The sequence below is a fragment of the Neomonachus schauinslandi genome, chromosome 3 (assembly GCF_002201575.2).
Source record: "Neomonachus schauinslandi chromosome 3, ASM220157v2, whole genome shotgun sequence".
Lineage (NCBI taxonomy): Eukaryota > Metazoa > Chordata > Mammalia > Carnivora > Phocidae > Neomonachus > Neomonachus schauinslandi.
The window spans coordinates 123,857,347-123,882,955 of record NC_058405.1 but is presented as its reverse complement, the minus strand read 5'-3'; the positions used below and the strand labels follow the sequence as shown (position 1 = coordinate 123,882,955).

The 25,609-nt window shown below is 34.9% G+C and overlaps 1 protein-coding gene across 1 annotated transcript in view; it reads right to left on the bottom strand.

The window, feature by feature from the left end:
- Positions 1–25,609, bottom strand: part of PSMD14 (proteasome 26S subunit, non-ATPase 14) — a 106,306-nt gene that overhangs the window by 24,040 nt on the left and 56,657 nt on the right. Inside the window, exons 5-9 of the mRNA XM_021702926.2 lie at positions 19,994–20,065; positions 19,653–19,772; positions 16,573–16,643; positions 15,445–15,595; positions 967–1,074 (exon numbers count right to left, since the gene is read on the bottom strand). Of these exons, the coding sequence (XP_021558601.1) occupies positions 967–1,074; positions 15,445–15,595; positions 16,573–16,643; positions 19,653–19,772; positions 19,994–20,065 (522 nt within the window). The remainder of the gene's footprint in view (positions 1–966; positions 1,075–15,444; positions 15,596–16,572; positions 16,644–19,652; positions 19,773–19,993; positions 20,066–25,609) is intronic.

The window sequence follows — 25,609 nt, the reverse complement described above, 5'->3', positions numbered from 1 at the left end:
GCAACACACCTCAATCCTTTGAAACAAAACGTTTCACTTTGACGAAGATTTCAGATGAGTGACTGCTGCAAAAGTAAGTGTCTAAAGGTGTAAAGTTAATCAGAGTGCAACCCAGGCTTAACCATGGTTAACTGTTAAAGCCACAACTCCCCAAAGACAATCATATGACAGAGCCAGGTTTCAGAAAGGCGAGAAGCAATAGCTACTATAATGTCTTTGTCCTATGTGTTCTATGGTATTTCTGTCCATTTAATTAATCTTCAGAGAAGCAATTAACTATATAGACACAGGTTGTGGTGCATTTAAAAACACATTTAAAATAATCTTTGCAGACAATAAAGATTTGTGTAACAACAATGAGACGTGAATGATACAAAAAAAAATCACTCAGGAGGATATTAAATGCCTGCATAACTATAATAATGGTGGTTGACATTATTAGAACAAGATATAAATGAATCAAAAGTAATAATATAGATATGTTTTGTAGGATTTGTTTTAAATGTGGAGAGTAAACAAAAAAAAAGGCAGAAAGTTTTAAGTACCATTTAAAAGGAATTGTTTCTGTCTCTTAAAGTATATCAATTTTCCCATTTTTAATGCTGAGAAATGTCTACTAACCAATCAATAATGATACCCCTAATGCACTCTACCCAAAACTTGTATCAGTCCTCTACTACAATGTTAACCATGCAAAGCCATAAGTTACTCTTAAGAGAAAGACTCTACTGTGCTTCCAAAAAGAGTATCCCCAAACTTTGTTAGGTAAGTTTAAAGACTCCATTAAAAACGGACTCATAAATGAGCAAATCTAATTTTTCAAGTGTTTCCATAATCTTCTCAAGCACAAGAAAAATTAATTGCAAACAAATTAAAACGCTAAGTATTAGATCGTAAAATGGCCATTTATAATAGGTTTTTAAAATATAAAACAGAGTTTAACACATTATCAAATACAGGCATTACCTGGATAGATGGCTTGTTTAAATGACCCAGATTTGAGGTTGTTTGTCTTGGTTCATGTCCTAAGACCATCATATTAGCATTGATCAATCTGAAGGCATCAATAACAACCTGTAAAAATAAGGTGTCAGGTCAATTCTTTTTAAAAAGCAAGTGATGATAGCAAGCAACAGTGGACAGGCATGATCAACTTGCATCTGTTTCTGGCCTATTTCCAGAAAATCATTTAATTATAATATTAATAAAAAAGAGCCTCCTGCTGACTGTGCCATCAGCACACCACCCTCTATCTTGTAATGTAAGGTGACACCAATTATTGCAATTTTCATGAAGCAGTAAAGAAAAATACTAACTTTGCATCTTTATTATTGAAATACGTCATTACTAAACTTACACACCAAACAGCCTCCATTGGTGTGCATATGTTTGTCACCTAAATTTTACCTAATCAAAATGAATGACAAAGAGAAACTAAAACTGAAAGTGAGCACAAGCTAAGGGACCACATGTAAAGCCCAGCCCTGTCACATCAATTATACTACCACAGTACTTGAAATGACAACAAAATTACAGCCAGCAAGGCACTTGCTCCACGTATTCTCTTCTAGTCAGATACCTTTTACTTCTTGTGACTATAAAAGACTTTATACCTTGTCTGATGGCCTTAAATATCCAAGCCACTGTCAAGAATAGGAGGCAAACACAAGAAAACCAAGGTCATCTGTGCTTTAAGCCAGGAACACAGTATAGACTGAGATGGCCGTAAGTTCATAGTAAAGAAGTAACGATAGGTATCATCTTTTTCTAAGTGTATTCAACATTTCTGTATAAAAAGAGTTCAAATTCTTACATGATACAGTATCATCTGTTAGCTCTTATATATTAAGAGATTTAACAAGAATCACATATTATCCAAACACCTTTTTCTGTTCATTATCATGGATTTGAAAAGAACTCGTTAAAGCTTTTAAAATGCTGTGAAGTTTTATGTAAAGCACTGGGACTTTAAGACAGATGCTTCTTTCTGGGAAATTAAATCAATTACCTAGAGAATAAACTCAATACCTCTGTCACATAAAAAAATCTTAAAGCAGGATAATATATTTTTCTAGATTTGCCATAAAAGTGCTTTAACTGAGATTTATTAACATTATAAAAGCTACCATCAACTAGACTTCCCCATTTCCATATAGTTTGAGTACAGCTGAGTAAGTATAGTTTAGTAAGAGGTAGAAAATCAAATTTATTTTCAAGCCAAATGAAATCTAATCAAGTTTTAAAAGTCTGTATTAAGTATGTATACATGTTGTATACTAAAGAACAAGACCTAAAGAAAGAAAAAAAGTCACCCTTTCTAAAAGGCTACCACAAAGGGTCAAACAGTACAAAGAATACAAACTTAGACCTAAAGCATTACAAGTGTCCACTCTGGCAGGCCAAAAAAATCAACTTTGAAATTTTGCTTTTATTTCTAACAGTTTGAATTTCCCCAGAGTCCTCTTGCCTCAAAATAAAACCAAGTATTCCCAGAACATACATGATTTAATAGTTTGTGAAAACTCCTTTTTCTTTTTATACAGTTACTGTAATTCAGACTTAACTTTCATATTTATATATAAATAATATGGCCTGGGTTAATACTTCTTGCTTATACTTACATTTTTTGGTCATTTATTTTCTTTTTTTTTTTTTTTTTAAGATTTTATTTATTTATTCCTAAGAGACAGAGATGGAGAGAGGCAGAGGGAGAAGCAGGCTCCCAAGGAGCAGGGAGCCCGATGCGGGACTCGATCCCAGGACCCTCGGATCATGACCTGAGCCGAAGGCAGACGCTTAACCATCTGAGCCACCCAGGCGCCCGGTCATTTATTTTCATAAAACAATAATAAAGGTACTAATATCAGACATGCTTTAATCAGATATTATCATAAATAATTTCAAACTCTTGTTTAAAAAATACAGAAGTAAAATTTTCTACTAAAAAGCACCCTAAAATAAAATTAAAATGTAAGCAAAAGAAGTGACCATTTTAATAGATGTACTTAAATAAATGCAGGATTAAGAACCGCCACCATTTAAAGATTGAGGTAAATTTAAGAGTAAAGCATCATTTTGGCCTTATTATTCTTAGAATACTTTGATTCCATTTTAAGATTTCCGTAAAATCTGGGCGCCTGGGTGGCTCAGCTGGTTAAGCGACTGCCTTCGGCTCAAGTCATGATCCCAGGATCCTGGGATCGAGTCCCACATCAGGCTCCCCCTGCTCTGCAGGGAGCCTGCTTCTCCCTCTGCCTCTGCCTGCCACTCCCCCTGCTCGTGCTCTCTCTCTAATAAATAAATAAAATCTTAAAAAAAAAAATTTTTTTCAGTAAAATCATTTGTAGGAAAAAAACCAGTCCTACAAAACTATGAAAATTCCATCATATATCACAACAAAATGCCTATATATTGTCTTATACTGAACACTTTCATACTAAAACAGCAGGTAGCTATTTTACATGCAAAAATCTCCATTATATTTCTCTGGAATATTATAAGCAGGTGTGAAACTTCATAAAAAGGAAATCAAATACCAGCTAAGTAGGTATTATGATCAGTTAGAAACCTATCTAAAACAAAAAAATTAAATTCTATTAAAAAATGAGAAAAAATTTAAAAATATACTGTTCAACTAATAAATGATGGCCTATGTGAAATAACATGCTTAGATTGACAATTCCTCAGTAGCGATATGATAGCCAACAGAAAAGAATACTTTAACTACACCAAGATTAAAGGAATTTGCTGCCATTGCTATAGCAACTGTCTTAAGGAAACTAACATGTTCAACAACCTGCAGACCAAAATTAGATTTAGTACGCAATAAAAATATAAATATGGCAATATAGTCTACATTTTAATTTCTGTACACTTTTATAATTGCCTTTTGTACTGTGAGAATAAGTGGGTTCCTCCTTTAAAGCAACTTATCAAAATAGACTCATTAATGTCCAGTGCACTAATGAGCAATGCGTGAAGAAGGTGTTAATTATGCCACAGTAAGATTCAAGAAAAAGCCCTGGTGAGCACTTGGAGGTGTGTATAAGCTGAAGGCGTTTCTCCATGTTTATGTATTTACAGCATGATGCAACAGAATGACAGTGAAGTGGTCACTCCACAGATAAGAAAGGAAATCTTAGATACAACATACTGCACAAAGAGCCCCCAAAGATTAATTAAGGTATGGGGAAGGGGACAGGGGAAAGAATCCATTTCTGAAGCTATATGAATTTTCTAAACAGTTTGTTTTAAAGTATACATACATTAAACCAGTCCAGTTCATAGCTTATAAATCCGAACAGTAATTTAGCCAAAAACTTTGCACAAAAACTACCTCATTAATATGTAGTAACCAAAACTTCCAAACAAAAGTATAAAGAATATTTTCAGGAATGTGATGCTAGACTTTTATAATTCCTTTCCATGCTGAACTCCTATATACCACACTGAATCTCAATCCACCAGCCTGACCATTTAATTTTTTCTGGTACAAGTGCCTTGAGACTTTTCAGAGGTCACTGCAACAGTAGACAGCTTATAACAAAACCATTAGCAGTTTGGCTAGCTTAGGGAAACCTCTTACTTTCCTTTTTTGTTTATTATCACTGCATGAATCTGCAGCATATGATAGTTTATAATTTCTCAGGCTTGTTAAATTCATGTTAAAGGTCTGTTTTCTTGTTGAATAAATTTTGTTCATATAATGCTGCCTATTTCATACACTCAGTCTTTAATAGCACCTTTGGTCTATGCGCAACTCACAGATCAAAACAGAGGACTAAAATAGGGGTTGATGATGCTATTTACATGTGTGATTCCTGCTGTCTTCTTGTTAGTAGCTTTAATATAATAGAAGACCTTGTCTGTTTTGTAATTAACACATCTTTACTGGAGAGATATTTGGAAGTGATTGCTGTGAATATACTGGTTAGTAAAATAAACACAATCACACACCACTTTCTGTTATCAGACAAATTTGTGAATTGTACACATTATACTCCAGATCAACAAACTGTGATATAACAGCCAAGCAGAAGACACATATTTATATAACCCTTTATTTTTCTGAAAATATGTATTCACTCTGACCTTGCAAATATAATTAGCTTGTGGGATGTGCAGATTTCAGTACCATGGTTGCTTTACTAATTGCAACTCTTGGAAATAGATACTAAATATTTGGAAGCTGCCAATACAAAATAAAAACTGCATCTTTTTTGTACATCTGTCTTAGCTTATAAAAGCAAAATAGTTTTAAAAACAATACTGTGTTCCATATTTATTCCAAGAACACCCAAGGGTCAAGAACCTATCATTTCATTTTAATAACGAATCTGGTTTAGGACTGAAAACTGCAATTATTTTCAAATTCAGTTTAATCCATAATTTTTTTGGCTTCTTTCATGCGTATAGTACAGTTTACCCAATATGCTATTTATTTTCAAATTCATATTTTCATATCAACTGCTAGGTCACTGAGAGACTAGACTAAATTTCTAAAGCATCAATCTAGGTTTCCCAATTTCTCCATTCAAAGGAGGCTATATTGTAAAGCTCCTAAAATTACTTTAATACAAAGGTGTTAGAAAGAAAAATGCATACACACTTTTGGCAGTAGTTACTATAATTATCATCTCTCCATCTCTCTCTCTCTTAATAGTAGCTGCCTCTGGCATTTCCAATTGCACTTATATTGAAGTCAATGACTATGGAAAGTGCTTAGAAATAAAATGAACTGAAATAATTTTTTAAACAAAGCTTGAAAGAAAAATTTTAAGACCTCAAAATCAATTTCAAATATCAAAAAAAGAAAAAAGTTGTAATTCAGTTACCAGTTGTTACATACTTAAAAACATAAAGTCTCTAAATGACTATAAAAAATGTTAGGTGTAGAAAGAAAAGCAGCACTCCATAACAAATACCCTTTATCACCTAGAAATGACCTATTATCAACTGCTTAGGTTGTTTCTAGATTCTTTAAAAATTAAGGGTGCATGTGACCTGGGAAGTACTGCTGGGGTTTGTGACCCTTTCGTTACTTCTGCTGCCATGCACTGCCAAGCATCTATAAGAGAAAAACATCTTCTGTCTCTTGTAAGCCCACAGCATAAAAAATTCAAAGAAATCTTACTTTTTATGCCATTTCCAATGAAAAGCACTAAGAACTAAAACTGACTCATGCCAAATGCATATCACTGAATTGCTGTGATTTCTTAGTCTCAAGTTTGCAACACGGAAATTATTTATAAAATGTCAATTTTAGCTCTGGAAAAGAAATTCCTATGTGTATGTACATTTTCTTTCTTCATCCTTGGAGAACTGCTTACTGTAGCTAGAGATCTGTAGTACAACTTCAATATACTGGGAGAGAAGGGGGATGGGGTGTAACTAGCATAATGTACTTTTTTTGACAAGTGAAGACATGCATCAAAATTCAAACAGTAAAGCCGCAAGTTCTGAACATGTATGCCTTAATGAAAACAAATGGATCTTTAGAAACTAGTATGGCAAAAGGTAATGAGACATTTTCAGATTCATAAAACTTTATAAAAAGAATATAGTTAAATCATAAAGTTCAGCAGAATTTTTTAGGGTATGCATGTAGTCAGTCTGGTAATAGGTACTTAAATGCTTGAGACACTGGAGTCAGAATCCTGCCTAAGTTACAATTCTGGTTCTACCACTGGCTAGCTCAGCAATCCAGGATAAGTTATTTACGCTCTCAATGTCCCCATTTGCTCATGAATGACACCTCACAAAGTTGGTGATAAGATTAAATAAAATACATGTATACCTGCCACCGTAGTTCTCAGTGTTATTAACGGTGGCAGTCACAGAGTTGCCCAGCTCAGACCTCCGTTCAACAGAAGCTGCTGCAGAGAGCATAGCTGACTCACCACCTCCACATGCTAGACCTCTGGATCTTCCGGGAGTTCACCCCAGGTCATGTTTCCCTCGGGCTACTCCCAGGTAATGACTGGGCAAAGTGGGGGTACTAGAAACTAGCCATTCCTGCCAAACAGAGAAAGGATTCCTCTAAAGGGCAACTTTGTCTCAAGGACTCCCCATCAGTGTGGCTGAAACTTTCTCAGAAACATGCTGTATAGTCTGATACTGCTCCTACCTTCCCAATTCTACCGAATTCCCAATTCTACCTTCCCTTTCTCCTTCCACAGGGTCACACCCGTACTGCTGTCCCCTTTATCCATCACAGGTATTTACCCAAATAAATCTCTTGCACAGCTAATCCCATTTGGAACCTGCTTCTTGGAGCACCCCAACTGATCTGGTAAACAGCAGAGTACTGTTACTGCAACAGAGTGTTAAAGTTAGAAAAAAGCTACTCCCAAAACCACATACCCAGACACACGACATATGAAAACATCAATAGAAAATTAGGGAGGGAGCACCTGGCTGGCTCAGTCGGAAGACCATGCAACTCTTAATCTTGGGGTTGTGAGTTCAAGCCCCACACTGGGGATAGAGAGTACTTAAAGAAAATATTTTAAAAAGAAAAGAAAATTAGGGAGCAACACTGAAAGACATCTATTTCCTTAGAAAAATTCCTAAAGTTTTTTTTTTAAAGTATACAGTTATACCCAATATTATTATCTCTTTTTAAAAGTAACAGTATCCCTAGAATCTTGACACTCCTGTAAAACACATATTTCTACACAGTGCCAAATAAACACTAAACTTAAAAACTGAACTAGACTATTTATGAGCTACCAGAGACTATCACCTCTGGGTCACTGGTCTGATACCAACTTAGAATACCAATTCTATCTGGTGGCTACTCACCTAGCCTATATAAAAAGAGCAAGTGACTTCAGATTCCTTTCTGGTACACAAACTAAAGCAATACAGTTGGTATGCTTATTGACAGTTCCCCAAAAAGGAAAGAAGGAAACTTTTAGAGACTAAAAGTTAGAGCTCAACCATGTTAACAAGGTGGTAAGGCAGCTGGATAAGGGGAATAAAGGACTTACATACACTGTTTGTGCTTTAACATCATCTTCAAAACAAATGCAAATATAACCTTCAAACTACCATCTCTCAGTAGGCAAGGTCATTTTTGCAAGAAAAATATGTAAAAGTTAATACTTGGTTGTGTATCACTTATATTTATTTACTGAGCTTATTAATTAAATATTGTACAGAAATTATCTTGTGTAAGCATCTGAACAACCAAGAGGCAGGTATTAATATTCATAATTTATGGATGAGAAAATGGAGGCTCAGAGAACTTGGATAAATTAAATGACACAACCAGCAAAGTGATACCACTGATTTGTACATACACAGCATGCCAAAGCTAGTACTCTTCATCACCAAGCTATTTGATGTAACACTTTCTCTAACACAAAAGCAAGAAAAGACTACTATTAGATTCAGTTACTTGACAGCAAGGTTTGCATCTTATTTGCCATCAAATATCCATTCCCCAGCAGAGTACCTGGCACACATAATGTTACAGAATAAATATCTATTAAATCAAGAGCTCCAAAGAAAGCATTTTATATAAAGTTTTACCATTCATGTTTATTTTTCCTTCAAAAAGGGGGGGGGGGCATTTGTTTTCTATAAAAATCTAATAACTAGCTTTACAAAATATATACTTACCATTTCTTTATCACTGATCAGTTCTGAATTCATAAAATACTTACCCATTGCATACTGAACTGAAAAACCCCAAACATCACAAAGCACTGATCTCTGTTTAGTCTAGAATAAAAACTTAATCCAGTAAAGCAATTTGAAATGTAAAAAGTGGCAGTGGGTATCTATTCATCAGCTTACTAGTACTTACAATAATCAACTATGACCTACAAGAATATCTAGCACAATAATCAATCCTAACTTATTTAGGAAATTACAATGATAAGAACATATTAAACTTATTAAAATATATGGGCTATGGAAAGGCTTCTTATACAATGTCACAGTTTGCATTTGCTGGTACAATACTGGCATTAACAACAAGGAGTAGATCTTGTTCTTTATGTCTCCAGTGTATGCCTGTGACACAGTAGTGATCAGTAAGTATCTGGGGAATGATCAAGCATCATTAGATTGGGGAAAGAAAAGTATTTCCGAATCAAAAGTCAGTAATATTTTTATAGGTAATGGGAAGAGTTTTAAAGGTTTTCCTTTATCTTTACTGAAACAGCTTAATTTGAACTAATTTGAAACAGGTTTATATCACTCAAAATACATAGCAAGTACTAAACAATAATAAAATAGCTCAAAGACTACATTATTAATACAGAAACTATAAATTAAAAGAATGATAGTTCTATATAAGATTTATGTTTCTTAGAACTTTAAACATAAAATTGCTTTAACATTCCTAGCTGACAATTTCTGATAATAAGAGTGTAAAACAGGAAGCAAACAAAAGATAATATAGTAACTAAACTTGTTCCAAGAGTTGGATGGGTATGCTCACAGAGCTATATTAGGAGTGGAAATAGAATTTTTATGTGTCCTATTTTCTATTTTTCTCTTGCAATCTGGAAAACTAGATGAAGAAAAGGTGTGTGTATGTGTATACAATTTGAGAGTAGGACTATCCAGCCCTAACTGACCCTTATGGGATACTGATCAAAAGAAAATCTTATGGACAACAGGTATTCTAAATATCTTTCACTACCTTAGATACCACCCTGAACGCTCCCAGTCTTGTCTGATCTCGGAAGCTAAGCAGGGTGGGGCCTGGTTAGTACTTGGATGGGAGACATTAATCACCTCAAAGGCCAAAATTTTAATGTATGTATTTTTCTCTCCATCAGCATGTCCTAGAGAAATATGTTAGAAAAACAGTTAAGTGTTCAGTAAAAAAAAAAAAAAATCAGCTGATTCAGAAGAGTATTCTTAAATTAGGAGGTACAAAATACAAGGGAAAGTTTTCATTTCTTTTGTAGTCATCACCCTTACCTTCTTAAAGTGAGCAACACAGTTACAGACTTGTTCTTAATAAAATTCTCAGAAATATTCATATTCTAGGGGCACCTGGGTGGCTCAGTCATTAAGCATCTGCCTTCGGCTCAGGTCATGATCTCAGGGTCCTGGGATCGTGCCCCGCATCAGGCTCCCTGCTCCACGGGAAGCCTGCTTCTCCCTCTCCCACTCCCCCTGCTGGTGTTCCCTCTCTAGCTGTGTCTCTGTCAAATGAATAAATAAAATCTTAAAAAAAAAAAAAAAAGAAATATTCATATTCTATATTTTAAAATATGCTAGTTGTTAATGTATTTAATAGCAATTAATTTATTTTTTAAAAAATATTTTATTTATTTATTTGAGATACAGAGTGAGAAAGAGCGCACAAGCCAGGAGACAGAGGGAGAGGGAGAAACGGGCTCCCCACTGAGCAGGGAGCCCAGCACAGGGTCCTGGGATCATGACCTAAGCCGAAGGCAGATGCTTAACTGACTGAGCCACTCAGGGGCCCCTAAGTAGCAATTAATTTAATCTTGAGAATAAAATGTTTATTGCACATCTCCTATATGGCACGGGCACTCTACTCACGACGTATCACTTCATAATACCAGGATACAGGTACCAAAAGCCCTGTTTTATAGATGAGAAAACTGAAGCTCAAGATCAGATAACTTGCTCAAAGTCATACTATAAGAAGAGATAAAGAGATAAGAAGGGGATTCGACTGCAGCCCTGATCCCAAAGCCTGTGCTCTTCATTCCTCTATGCCCTGCCTTTATGATACGTATTTTTTAACAATGAGAAGAAAAAGCTAAAACAAAACTATTTTTGAGTAGTTTATAAAATCTCCACCACCTTAAAGCTTCTAATACAAAACTTTTGGATAAGTAAAATATTTGCCCCCCATTTACCCTGAAAAAGATAAAATCTTACAAATCCCTGAAAAGGTAAACTCTCATAATATTCATTCCCTAATCCTTTCCTCCTATATTTGCATTTACTTTTCAAAGCCCCATTTTTTTATAAAATGCTGAATAAAGACAACAATAACAACATCAAAAACTACTCATTTTAGATTCTAAAATATCTGTGAAAAAAGCATGAACAAAGAGTTAAGTAAGTATACCACCTGGAATAGAATTATTTCTACATTCTTTCCCAGAAGGACAAACTTCTCTTTTCTGAGTGATGTCCTGCCTATCAAAGCTCAGTCCAAGCTTCACTTACTTTGTGCAGCCATACCAATTTCTCTCTTCTTCCAATTTGCATTTACTATGTTTGCTACACAATTACTACTTTATTGCAAATTGGCACATACAAGGTTCTGAATAAGTATTTGTTGAATTATTTCTCTAGCAAACAATTTAATACTTAGTTATAGAAACAAAGCAGTATTAGTGGTAATTTGTATTCTATCAATATGCAATGCAGGATTATCAGCATATAACTGGCAAAATGTTATCTGGCTCACTAGATATATGTTATCTGGCATACACTAAATGTATATGACTTAACTTCTCAAAATGACAAAGACTGGCTTTTTATCTATTTTATATACCAGAATCATTAGCACACAGAAACATGAGATGTACTTAAGAAATACCTGCTGGGGCGCCTGGGTGGCTCAGTTGGTTAAGCCACTGCCTTCGGCTCAGGTCATGATCCTGGAGTCCCTGGATCGAGTCCCGCATCGGGCTCCCTGCTCGGCGGGGAGTCTGCTTCTCCCTCTGACCCTCCCCCCTCTCATGTGCTCACTCTCATTCTCTCTCAAATAAATAAATAAAAATCTTAAAAAAAAAAAAAAAAAAAAAAAAAGAAATACCTGCTGATAAGTTATTTCTGACCAGACTGAATAAAAATTTCTCAAGAAAATTCAACCAGTGTGAAGATTTATATGGACTAAAGGGTTATTAGTGTTTTTTTTCTTTTAATGTTTTCAAAATAGAGAACAAACACGAAGATTGTTATCAGTTAGCAGGTAACATATGACCATTTTACTGACAGGAATTGTGATAAGAAAATGGGTTCTCAAAAGGAGTAATAGTTGCATGGTAGTTTTATGACTTTGCACAAAGTCATCATTCTTTTTGCCCTAAAGAAGTATAATCATATTATAAGCTAAATTAACTTCTAAATCTGCTGCTGGATCAAGTCCAGCTGTGGGCTGAATAAACAAGATAAAAAACTTTAAGCAAGAGGCTGCAACTTTTCTACTTAAGAACTGAAGCTTAAAATATTTGAATATGTGTATTTTACAAATAAGCTAAAACAAAATTTTAAAAACTATTTCACTGTCAAGTTTAGAGTCAAGCTCATCAGTAATTTCTATAGCTTACTCTCCATTTAAATTATACATGTTTGTAATTTTCCGCCTTTTAAACATTTTTTACATTTACAGGACATTTTTTAACATTTTTTAACATTTACAGGATTATATAATATACAGAGTGCTATGGATTCTTTATCATATAGTATATTTTATTATTTATGTAGGTCTCAACGTTTGGTCCTAGGCATGTCGCAAAAGCTGACAGGAATGAGTCTGTCTAAATTGTTTTTTAAAATTAATACAACAAATACTGTATGAGGAAAATCAATTAATACATAGTAACTACTATAAATAGTACAGTGAACTATTGAGAACTTAGATAAAAAGTGTAGCCCCTTACCCTGACTTACACTGAAGGGAATGGTATCTATCCATATAAGAGAAAGTTTTGCAATGACCTCTGGTACTCATTTTCCAATCCTGAGTTACTCTAATTACATAGTTCATAATTGTCTAATATTAAAGAGCCAGTAAAACAGCTTGAGCTCTGAAATTTTATAGACCTGATTTGTATCCTTGTTCTGCTGCTTAATAATGCTATAATTTTGGGCAAAGTAATCTCTTTGACCCTAATTTGTTTTACCATTTCATTGATTAAATGGAGTAATAATGGAATCTCCAGAATTACTAAAGAATACATGAGACAAGTTGAAATATTTATCTCCACAATACCTGGCACACAGCGGTAATTCCATAAAGATACAATCAAGTCACTATAAAAGGAAATCAAACATTATGAATTAATGAGATTCTAAAGATTCAGTGCTTACCTAATCACTCAAAAATAGATAATATTGGGATTTATAAAAATGAAAATATAAAATTTACAGGGAAGAGGTATTAAGTGAACAGAGTCTCAACTTGAATAATTTACATATAGATTGTCATTTTAACTCTTGATCTAATCATTGTCTTACTAAATATTTTGACAGCTCTGATAAATCACATTCAGGGAAGGGGGAGGGAGAATCCTATGCTATTATTCATTTTTTGAAAGCTTATATTCTTGATTTACTAGCATTTAATTTGGCTCACAGTTTTGAGAGGTCTTGACACTAAAATAACCATAAATTATAACCAAACTCAGACATCCTATAGATGAAGTTACATTATTGAGAAAGAATTGGATCCTTATTTCAGGTCATGAAATTGTATAAATCTACATGTTAGGTACAAGAAGTGATGTGAATCATCAGTGACAAGTATTTATACTTAATTTTTCAAAAACATTTTTTCATGACACATAAACCTAGACAGTGATACCTGATTTTATAAAGTAATTTTAGATATCTTATTTTGAAAAAATAACTACATTTTACATGACAACAGTCATGTCATACAAATATATTTTTAAATGAATTTCATTCTTTTAACATGAAATATGATTAATTAGAAATAATGCAAATTCCAGTTATATAATATAAATTAAAACTGGCATTTAAGACACTATAAATAACTAAAAATACATATTTATTTATATTCTGTTTTGAGAATGTCTTCTTTCATTGTATTTAAGTTTATATTTTCCTTTTCAAAGTGGCCATCACGAGTTAAGTATCATAAAAAGTCAGATACACTAATATTACAAAATAGAACTCTAATTATATTAAACATTAAGCTTCAATTATTTTTTGTAAATATTGTGGAGAAACTTAATCAAATAATTCTGTTATATTTCTAAAATGATAATTATTACTTAAATGAGTTAATGTGAGTTATTAAAAAGATACCTTAATTATCAGGAATTAAATTTAAGAAGTATTATACTGTACTTTAGTTCATAAAACTAACAAGAGTCAAGGATTTTCAACTCTTTTTATCTGTAGAGTTAAGTAACAATATACTTAGTTAAAAAAAGTAAACTGAAATATAGGTATACAGCAAGCATCAGAAGTAATCCATTCTGAACTGTCTAGTATATTGGTTTCTATTATTATTCTTTTTGTGGCTAGATTCCACCTCTGAAAAGCTAAATCACATCTAATAGGATCATGATTTAGAGAAGGCCTCAATTTTTATTCATCATAATAATATGATGTCAGAAAGTGTTCAACTTCAAATCATGACAGATAAAAACTCCATGTTTAACAGCCATATTTAGTTTGTTTGAGCTGGTGAGCAGATGTAAATGTAATCTGCAATACTAGCAAACTCCAGGTCTGATAGATAGCAAGCTAATATTTGTTTTTAAGTGCTCTAAAAATTATTTGTAAAAGCTGCATAAAAAGGATTTCATAAATGCATTGTGATTTTATTTTAACAATTATTCTACACTACAATGGAAGTACATGCTCAAACAAGACACCTCAGCAGTATTTTAAAGCAGTAACCACCTAGCCAATTTCTGTATGTTCTGTAGTTTTTCTAATCCACTCTCCCTGTGGTTGAGCAAAATCGAATTGCCTCTCACATTTGCAGACAGCTCTGTGAAGGTGATAATAGAGCTGCTCCCTGCTGTCATGAGGCAGGAAATAGGAAAATGGCATATGGGGCTAGAAAGAAAGAAATAAAAAAAAGAAAGAAAGAGAGAGAGAACGAAGGGGGAAAAAAAAAAGAACTAAACAAGAACAAAAGATTTCAACAAAGAACAACTATAACCCAATATGCTTTGCAAGTTAATCTCTTTTCATAATCACTTAGCATATTTAATCATTCATCTGTGTCCTCACTCCAAAAATGCGAATGGCTGATACCAAGTCTTTGGGTCAAGTTTTCATTGTCTAAAATATTTGGAACATCCAACTCCAGAATATGTCCTGCACAATGTATGCAAACAGAGTGTCTTTAACTAGATACATAAAATGTTGTGCCAAGCCCAAATTCACCATTTTAAAGTAAAGGAAGGTAGAACAATGTTTATTAAAATATTAATAAAATGTATACAGCAGGCTTTTAGTATGGTTTCACATTTCTAAATCTATGAAATACAAATTTAAAAATAAACATTTATGATTAGACAATAGCTGATTAAAGTAGAAACAAATCTCTAAGTGGTTATATTGCTAATCATACCAAGACAACACATTTTTCAACTTGTACAGGTTTTTTTGTTTAAGTACACAGACAAGGTTTTTTTGTGTAAGAATCCTGCTTTAAACAAAAGAAATTTTAATTTAATGTATCTGTAAACAGAATGTGGCAGTAGATGCTAATAAAGATAGAATCTACTCTACCTTTCCTTTTACACTCTGAATGGGGTCCACAACCACTGCCACAGCTCTCTCCGACAAGGCTTCAAAGCTCTGCTGAGTGTTGATATCCACACCAGAAAGCCAACAACCAAAGCCAGGGTGACTGTGATACCAACCAACAACCATCTCAGGCCTGAAACAAAGAGGGCATTCAGCGGTTCAGAACAGAACAAGTAATACATGTTTATGATATGAAAGAAACAACACACTAACAGGGTATAAATTAAGAAGAGATGAAAAACACACAGGTGTGAAAAAAGCACCATTAGAAACACTGAAATCATACACCATATTATCCAGAAAACATGGAAATAAGCATGACAAAGGAGTGCTATCATTAAGAGATGCACATTAGCAGTGGTAGATAAGGCTTTCAGTTTTTCACCTTGTTACCACACTTTCTCTGAGCCAGTTTTACCCTTTCAGCATTCAAGTAAATATCTACTCTTTAACTCCTTAGGTCTGGGAGTTGGATTTTCCAGGCAGAGTACATTTTTAACAATGGACACCAGGATCCACTGTTGTGAAAGGATTAAATATCAATTAAACCAGCAGTAGAACTAGGAACTCAGTCAAAAACCAATTTGCACTGTTCTGCTCAGCTGCTGAGCCTTTTGCTAACATTAATTTTGAAGTTTCTTCCACAGTAGAAGAATTTGAGCAAGAGAATGACAACTATTGAGATTTAATCTGGGGAGGGGGGTTGAAGAATATTTGAATTCTACTTTCTCTCTCTTTAAAAATCACATGCCTAATATAATTAAATATTCAGAATCTTATTCAGTTCCAATACCTGGAACATACAAGCTCTTTCAATTATAAGTGACTAGAAAGTAACTCCATATGCTAAACAGGGAAGCTACAGCCCAAGCTTACTATGTGATGGTTGAGAATTTTAACATGAGACAGTTTTCTCATTGGCAAATTTCTCTGATTCGAGAAGAAAGAGATACTAGGTAGGTGATACATAGTATTGAGAGTGATACTTTTATATTAACTACATGGCTTTTTTTCCCTAGGTATGATATTCATAAACATCCAGATTTTTGAAATACATCTTTCCCATTATTTTTCCCATTATTTCTTTATAGAATCAGTTAAAATACTTACCTTCCTGTCTGCTTCAACATATCTAACATTTTGGCTTGGAATACTGGATCAACTGCCTCCACACTGACACCCTGGTTTAGATAGAAAGAAACATAATTAGCTTTTAGAACTATGAAAAAAGACCCACAAACATTTATTCACTCTAAATGAACAAAAAGCTACCCCAAAACCCCCTATACATATTATTTTGGGATACCAAAATAATTTTATAGGTTTGGATATTCATAATTGATTCCCACTTATATCATTAATTATAAGCCATACTTTAATAAAACTTCTAAAACTGCCAAGTACCAAACTGCCGTTTGCTAATGAGTTAAGACAGTTTTCAGGATCCTTTAAGAGCTTATGGCCATGGCTACGTATATGTGCACACGCATTCGAACACACACACACACACACACTACCAGAAATACCAAATAATCGAACCATTTTTGTTTAGACCTATCTTGGCAAGCATACTTTCAAATGCCATCTCTGATACCTGATAGGCACTATGTCCCTTCCATCCCATCCAAAGTTTTTCAGCTATTATAATAATCAACAACCTGAAGTCTTCTTTTTCCTCGGTAATATAAATACTTTGAAGAATGAAGATTCTCTCTCTCCTGGGCGTCTGGGTGGCTCAGTTGGTTAAGTGTCTGCCTTCGGCTCAGGTCATGATCCTGGAGTCCCGGGATCAAGCCCTGCATCGGGCTCCCTGATCAGCTGGGAGTCTGCTTCTCTCTTTCCCTCTGCTCCTCCCCCTGCTCATGCTCTATCTCTCGTTCACTCTCTCAAATAAATAAATCTTAAAAAAAAAAAAAAAGATTCTCTCTCCCCCCCCCATTCCCCATTAGAGACAATCTATAACCAAGTCTTTTAAATGTTGCATTATCTCGCTAGTTCAACCAAAAAATTTTAGAACATGGAAGAATTAAAGGCATTCATGTCTCTCCAGTGACAGATCACTGACATTTTAACTCCTACAAGGCTTTCTTCTAATCAGGAATTTAATTCTAATCTAGCCCAATACACCAGTTAACATCAGCACTTCCTTCCCACCAAAACAAACAGTATCTGAATTCCAATTGAGAAAGCATCCTCAAGAACAGGGGTATATAATCTGTTGCTATAGGTTTTTTACATTTTTAAAGTGTTTAAAAAAAACAAAAAAAAACCACAAGAATATGAGGCAGAAACATACATCTTTACAGAAAGTTAGCTAACTCCTGGGCCAAAAAACCACCTTTCTAATCCACTACACAGAATGAACACGAAGATAAAAATCTTCTATTTCATATTGTCAAACAAGCATTTACAAGGAAATAATGATATTAAAGCTTAAGAACTCATAATTGATAAGGACCACATGTAACAGAAATACTAGTTAACTTTATTACATTTTTCATATTCTGACATGAAAAGATAAATATAGGCAAAAATAGCCTAAGATATAAAAATATAGCCTAAGATATAAATCTAAATCTTTAGTTAATACGTAGCATATTGCTCTATATCCAAATGTACAAAATAAATACAATGGATAGCCAGATGGACAAAATCAGCAGATCTAAATTAGTTTACCTCAATAAACTAGTCCATTTGGAGAAAAATTTGCGTATTTTTCTATACTTTGCATTATTAACAAATACACTGCAATCTGTAGTAACTACTCTATTTAAAATGCTGGGGCCTCTCTTTCTTCCTCTAAAATAAATAATAATAAATAAATAAACCTTAAAAAAATGGGGCGCTTGGGTAGCTCAGTCGGTTAAGCATCTGACTTGTGATTTAGGCTCAGGTCATGATCTCATGGGTCCTGGGATCAAGCCCCACGTTGGGCTCTATGCTCAGCGGGGACTCTGCTTGAGATTCTCTCTCTCCCCCTCTCCTTCTGCCCCTCCCCCAACTCGCACACACGCGCTCGCTCGCTCTCTCTCAAATAAATAATAATAAATAAATCTTTAAAATGCTTGGGCATCTGAGTGGCTGAGTCGGTTAAGCAGCCGACTCTTGATTTCAGCTCAGGTCATGGTCTCAGGGTCATGAGATCGAGCCCCATGTAGGGCTCAGCCAAGCATGAAGTCTACTTAGGATTCTTTCCCTCTCCCTCTGCACTCCAACCCTCAGTGTGTGCTCTCTCTCTGTAAATAAATAAATAAATAATAAAAAAATAAAAATATAACTTGTTTTACTCTATTATCTACTTTATCGAGGTATACTTACAGTTAAGAGCCTCAAACAAAGCAAACAGCTTTATGACAATTTTTTTAATCCAGTTTATTTTATAAGGCTCAGTAAGAGAAATGTTGCATATTAGAGAAAACACAACCATCAGATAAATATACATGTTTTCTTTTTCTAGGCAAACAGATGTGAAGGATATGTGTGTAGTTTTTTATAAGGCAGAATGCTTGTTGTGTTTTGGCCATTTTCTTTAGATATAAATGCACACCTTTTTACACAAGTTCAACGCATTAAACAAAATATCAAAACAAAACAAAAACCTTCCAGAAAGAATAATGCATTCTAAACAGGTAAAGTAAATGACTTCTAAAATTTGTATGTAGTATACTTCCTCTATAAAGAAATTACTATGCCTGGGCAATAGAACTTTAAACTTAACATTTTGAATATGAAAAACTTAAAGAGTCATTTATCACCATCTATAAAAAAACAGGGTCCAATATTTCAAATCAAAAGGAATAAAATGTGAGGACGAGATAACACATGTGACTTAAAAGTCTAATTAAGAGAGACTCTAAAATCTTCTGAATGGAGTGTTCAAATTAACACCCTACTATTATAGGGTAACTAACTTATAAATCTGGTATGCTACACTAGTTAAAGTTTAAAGTAGGAGTTAAGGGATTTAATGCTAACATCATTCAGTTTGTGGACCTACAGGGAATTCATCATGCATTTAAAAGATGAATGATTTAATTCCATTCAGGGTAGAAATTTCTATCATTAATCTTATGATGGATTTTTCCTATCAGGAAGAGAAAATATAATGTGATCAAAATTATTTTGCATAGGAAAAGGAAAGAGAAAAGAAACACATTTACTTACAGCAGGCAACCATAAAAAGTACTCACTGTTCCTGACTGTGGCATAGCAAACACATCAATCACTCTGACGGTGTAATCATCAACAAATTCTCCAAGCATGAGACCCATAACTTCCATGGGAACTCCAGCCCGACCATGCTTTAACATCTGTAAAGAGGAAGATAGGTGGATATAAAGCTTTAAATTAAGATCCTTGGTATTTTTTTTTTAATAACCTAAGTTTGTTTCAGTGGAAATAAAACTCTTATTTTACAGATGCACCTAGAGCAATGGCTTAAGTTTGGGGGCTAACATAACAAATATTCCCAAGTAAAAGAAAGTGAAAGCAACAGAGTTCTCTAAAGCAAGTATCTCTATTCAATACTTACTTTTAACAGTGCAAGGGAAGAAATATAGACTTGTTCTGCTGTGTCCACTGCAGGAGCATCTGTAGGTGGCCCCTAGAAATAAGCACATCAATTATTACATACATACAGCTTATGAGTTTAAAATTAAAGTAATATGTTATATAAACCTGATTGTTTTTAAGAGTTTTGGGAAAACCCATCAAGCATCCTTTTATTCTCAAGTATCCTTTTATTCAGCACAACACAAATAATCAAAATAGTAGGGGCGCCTGGGTGGCTCAGTCGTTAAGCGTCTGCCTTCGGCTCAGGTCATGATCCCAGCGTCCTGGGATCGAGCCCCACATCGGGCTCTCTGCTCTGCGGGAAGCCTGCTTCTCCCTCTCCCATTCCCCCTGCTTGTGTTCCCTCTCTCGCTGTGTCTCTCTCTGTCAAATAAATAAATAAAATCTTTAAAAACAAAAAAAAACAAAAAAACAACTTAGTAAATATCAAACCTCAAACCAGTGGAAAACAAATCAAACTTAATGCTCAGGCAAGTGTCCAGCTGACATAAAGCTTAAATCTTTCAGCAATGCTAATCTACCTCTGCTACAAAATAACTACAATGCACCAATTAGCCATGTTTCTCCTTCTCAATCTGAGATTGATTTTCAGCTACAGACAGCATGTACTTTAGGGCTATGGGATCTCAGCAGATGCACAGATATAGTTGTGGGGAGGGGACAGAAGATGTCTAATCCCTAGGTGAAAGAGCTGTGAACAACATACTATGCACTTCACCTGATAAAGCTGTTCCCCTCCCCAATACAATAAATTTAACACAAGTGCACCAGGTGTGAACAAACTGGCTGAGACTGGTGTGGCCAACATGAAAATACTTTCAAATTCTTACTACCTTTAAAACAAATGTTACTATTTATCTTACTACAGGTTAAGGCAGACACTATATTCTCCCTAAGGATTGTGTCTTCTTCATCAAAAGCAACAACCCTCTTTTGACTATAACATTCAGAGGCACAAGGTAATTTACATAGGGTCCTTACCCTCAAGATGACTACAATCTTATACATATAATTCTGCACACAAGAAAGCATCCTTGTTTTTCAATACTCGACAGTCTGGGAAATGAAAATGAGATGTGTCCTATAATTGCCAGGTTCTGTTTTGCTCAAAGTTCCCTTTCCTTGACAGTAACTCTAATACAAATTACAAAACAAATGTTAGTTATCCAAATTATAAATCAATATTCTATTTTGCTTTTATGGGTTTACTTATTAAACTTAATCAACTGATTTACTCATTACATTTCAGATGTGTAGGTCTATGTGTATTTTGTGCTTCTTGTCTACTTGTATGCTAAATTCTGTCATTTTTTTAATTTTTATTTTTTGTTTAAAAATTCATAATATTTGCTGGGAGCATTAAATATAAAGAGTTCTACAATAAGTTTTCTCTGAATACAAGAACACAAAATTATTTCCTTTTTTTTCTTACAGAAATTGTTTCCTTATGTACAAAGGGGTAAGAATCTAATAATACATATCAGATAATAAATTTAAAAACCAAAAGTAATTCTCCATTTATTATTGCCTAATGCAGCTTTATTGCTTACTTTTCAAATAGAGATGAGTCTCTTTCAAAGGTTTGTTTATTTGAGAGAGAGAGAGAGAGGGAGGGAGCGCATGAACAAACGAGCTGGTGGGGGGGGGAAGAAGGAGAGAATCCTCAAGCAGACTCCCCACTGAGCACAGAGCCCCACGGGGGGGGTTTGATCACAGGACCCTGAGATCATGACCTGAGCCGAAATCACTCCACACTTAATTTCCTGAGCCACCCAAGTGCCCCAATATAAGTCTCTTTCAGAATGAAAACTCTAAGGTAAGCTAAAGTACTATCATGCCAAAACATTTGTTGAGATCATCATATAAAACAAAATACTTTTTTTTTTTTTTAAGATTTTGTTTATTTTAGAGAGTGTGTGGGAGCGTGGGCAGGGGTAGGGACAGAGAGGGACTAGCAGACTCTGTACTGAGCACATAGCCCAATGTGGGACTCGATCTCATAACCCTGAGATCATGACCTGAGTCGAAGTCAAGAGTCACTGCTCAACCAACTGAGCCACCCAGGCACCCCTAAAACATGATAATTTTGTTGATATGATCATTTTATTCATCTAACTAAGAAAATAAAGAAAGTTTAAGAAAAAAGGTGAGGACTGTAGTAAGTCAGCTGTGATGACAGGTCTTGGGGAAATACTACTTTAAATTAGGATAATGAACACTATATTTATTCATAGAGATTATTTCCTGAATCCAGAGCAACTTAAAAATTTCATATGGAAAAAGAATTTAAAATGGTATCTAGACTGTAGTTATTAATACAGCCTTTCTTTCTTTTAATTTTTTTTTTTAATACTGCCCTTCTTAACTTGCCAGAAAATACTAAAAAAGGAATAGGGAAATAAAACATCATACCATCAGGAAAATGTATTACTGACAAAGTCCAGAAACTACCCCTGCCATCAATTAAAGAACCGTCTGTTTTGTTCAACATTACATATAACCAGTACCTAGCAAAGTGCCTGAAAAGAACTTAAGTATTGGCTGAAAAAAATGAAATGAATAAATTGAGGCACTATAAGCCAATGGAACAGAAATGAAAAATACCCACCAGTTACTCTGTGAGAGAGAACAAGCCATATGTAAGTAGATATAAAAGATCATCACCTCCTCTTTCACTATTTTCTTCTGGTTCAGAAACAGACTAAGAGAAAACCATTCGACTGTTTCTCTACTGGATGGGTGCTGTTTTTTGAGAGAGCAGCCAGTGATATTTCCTGTTGCTTCTCTCACTCCACTACTATTTTGTTTCTTGATTTAGTCAGAGACTAAATTCCTTAGAAAAAAACTTGGCAAGAAGTAGAGAAGAGTTTATAGAGGTAAACTGCATTTTTTATTCATTCATTTATTTATTTTTTGTTGGCAGTACTTTTTTTTTGTGTTATGTTAATCACCATACATTACATCATTAGTTTTTTTTTTTTTTAAAGATTTTATTTATTTATTTGACAGAGAGAGACACAGCGAGAGAGGGAACACAAGCAGGGGGAGTGGGAGAGGGAGAAGCAGGCTCCCCACAGAGCAGGGAGCCCGATGCGGGACTCGATCCCAGGACCCTGGGATCATGACCTAAGCTGAAGGCAGTCGCTTAACCAACTGAGCCACCCAGGCGCCCTCATCATTAGTTTTTGATGTAGTGTCTCATGAGTGTATCATATGATCTCACTGATATGAGGAATTCTTTTTTTTTTTTTTAATTTTTTTTTTTTAAAGATTTTATTTATTTATTTGAGACAGAGAGAATGAGAGAGACAGAGAGCACATGAGAGGGGGGAGGGTCAGAGGAAGAAGCAGACCCCCTGCTGAGCAGGGAGCCCGATGTGGGACTCGATCCCGGGACTCCAGGATCATGACCTGAGCCAAAGGCAGTCGCTTAACCAACTGAGCCACCCAGGCGCCCGATATGAGGAATTCTGAATCTCAGGAAACAAACTGAGGGTTGCTGGAGTGGTGGGGGGTGGGAAGGATGGGGTGGCTGGGTGATGGACATTGGGGAGGGTATGTGCTATGGTGAGCGCTGTGAATTGTGTAAGACTAATGAATCACAGACCTGTACCTCTGAAACAAATAATACATTATATGTTAAAAAAAAAAAAAAGAAGAAGAAGAAGATAGCAGGAGGAGAAGAATGAAGGGGGGGGAATCGGAGGGGGAGACGAACCATGAGAGACTATGGACTCTGAGAAACAAACAGGGTTCTAGAGGGGAGGGGGGTGGGAGGATGGGTTAGCCTGGTGATGGGTATTAAAGAGGGCACGTTCTACATGGAGCACTGGGTGTTATGTGCAAACAATGAATCATGAACTGCATTTTTTAAAAGTAAACTCTACACCCAATACGGGGTTCAAACTCACAACCCTGAGGATCAAGAGTAGACATCAGAATCACATGCTCTTCTGACTGAGCCAGCCAGGTGCCCCTGAACTGCATTCTTAAAAGAAATAAAAATAAAAAGAGTAATCCATGTAAAATACTGTCTACAGGACAGATGTTCAGGACCTCTGGTAGTTGTGAACATTTGAGATATCACTTTTCATATGCTCACCTGTCCAGAATATCATACAACCAGGCAAGGAAGAAAAAGAAAACTCCATCAGAGACCCTGGAAACTGAGCTTAACTTAACCCAAGTTAAGAAAAATGTGGGGCTATGGACAATGTACCTACATTGTCTTTCGGCAAATGCTCCTGAGCAATAGCATCCTGATGATTCAAAGAGAGGAAAGAAATCTAAAAATAAGACTCATAAACAAAATTTTAGAGAACTATTTGGCATCAGTACAATATAAGCTTTCCTAACTTTGAAACAGAAAGTTCAAGGACAGATCAGTATGAAAAGATGAAAAATAATTAAGAACTAAAACCACACGGGAGGAAACAAGGGTAAAAATAAGATTATGACAAGTTTAATTCACTGATACAGAACACAAAGAAGATGTCTCAGAATGCAGAGTTAAAAGTCAGAGATGAAAACTACTAAAAATATAATGATACTAGAGGACAAAGGAGCTATAAGCTAAGAAATAGTTGTTCCTAAGGACAAAATAAGAAATAGAATCAATAAATCAAGATAAACATGAAGAAAACTTTCCTGAAAGAAAAAACAAATTTTTTTTTTCAACTTTCAGATCCTAAATGCTAGGCAATAATCAGTGAAGAAAGTATTATACCTTGAAAAATCTTGGGCAAATTTTTTTTTTTTTTTTAAGAGGGGGAGACAGGGAGGGGAGGGGCAGATGGAGAAGAAGAGAGAGAATCTTTTTTTTTTTTTTTTTTAAAGATTTTATTTATTTATTCATGAGAGACAGAGAGAGAGACAAAGGCAGAGGGAGAAGCAGGCTCCCCGTGGAGCAGGGAGCCCGATGCGGGACTCGATCCCAGGACCCTGGGATCTAGACCTGAGCCGAAGGCAGACGCTTAACCGACTGAGCCACCCAGGTGTCCCGAAGAGAGAGAATCTTAAGCAGGCTCCATGCCCATGTGGGGCTTGATCTCACACCCCTGAGAGATCATGACCTGAGCCTAAATCAAGAATTGGACGCTTAACTTAGACACCCAGGCACCCCGGGTAAATCTTAATTACATGGATAAAGCAAAATTCCTAAAAACATGAAAGCAGAAAAACTAACCTGATGAAAAAACTGCAACTCAGGTTGACTTCAGATTTCTTTGCAACATTAAATGGCAGAAAACAATGAAAGAAAGTTTCCAAGTTTTAAGAGAGAAACCCTGTTGAGTCAGAAATTTTATACTTAATGTCAAAAATGTATGAAGGCCCACAAACATGTTACTAAGTACACAAGATCTCAGAAAATATGATTCCATATATCCTCCTTCAAAGAACTTCTTGAATAAATAAAACCAGTTGTGCCCCCAGAAATCAAAATTAAAACCTGAAAAATGGAAAAGCCATCTGTTAAGATTATTGAAAGCAGTTAAAGACAGATATGGATCTAAATAATATAAATAAAGAGGGTTCAAAACCACAGATATTGTCCAAATAACAATACACGGCAGTG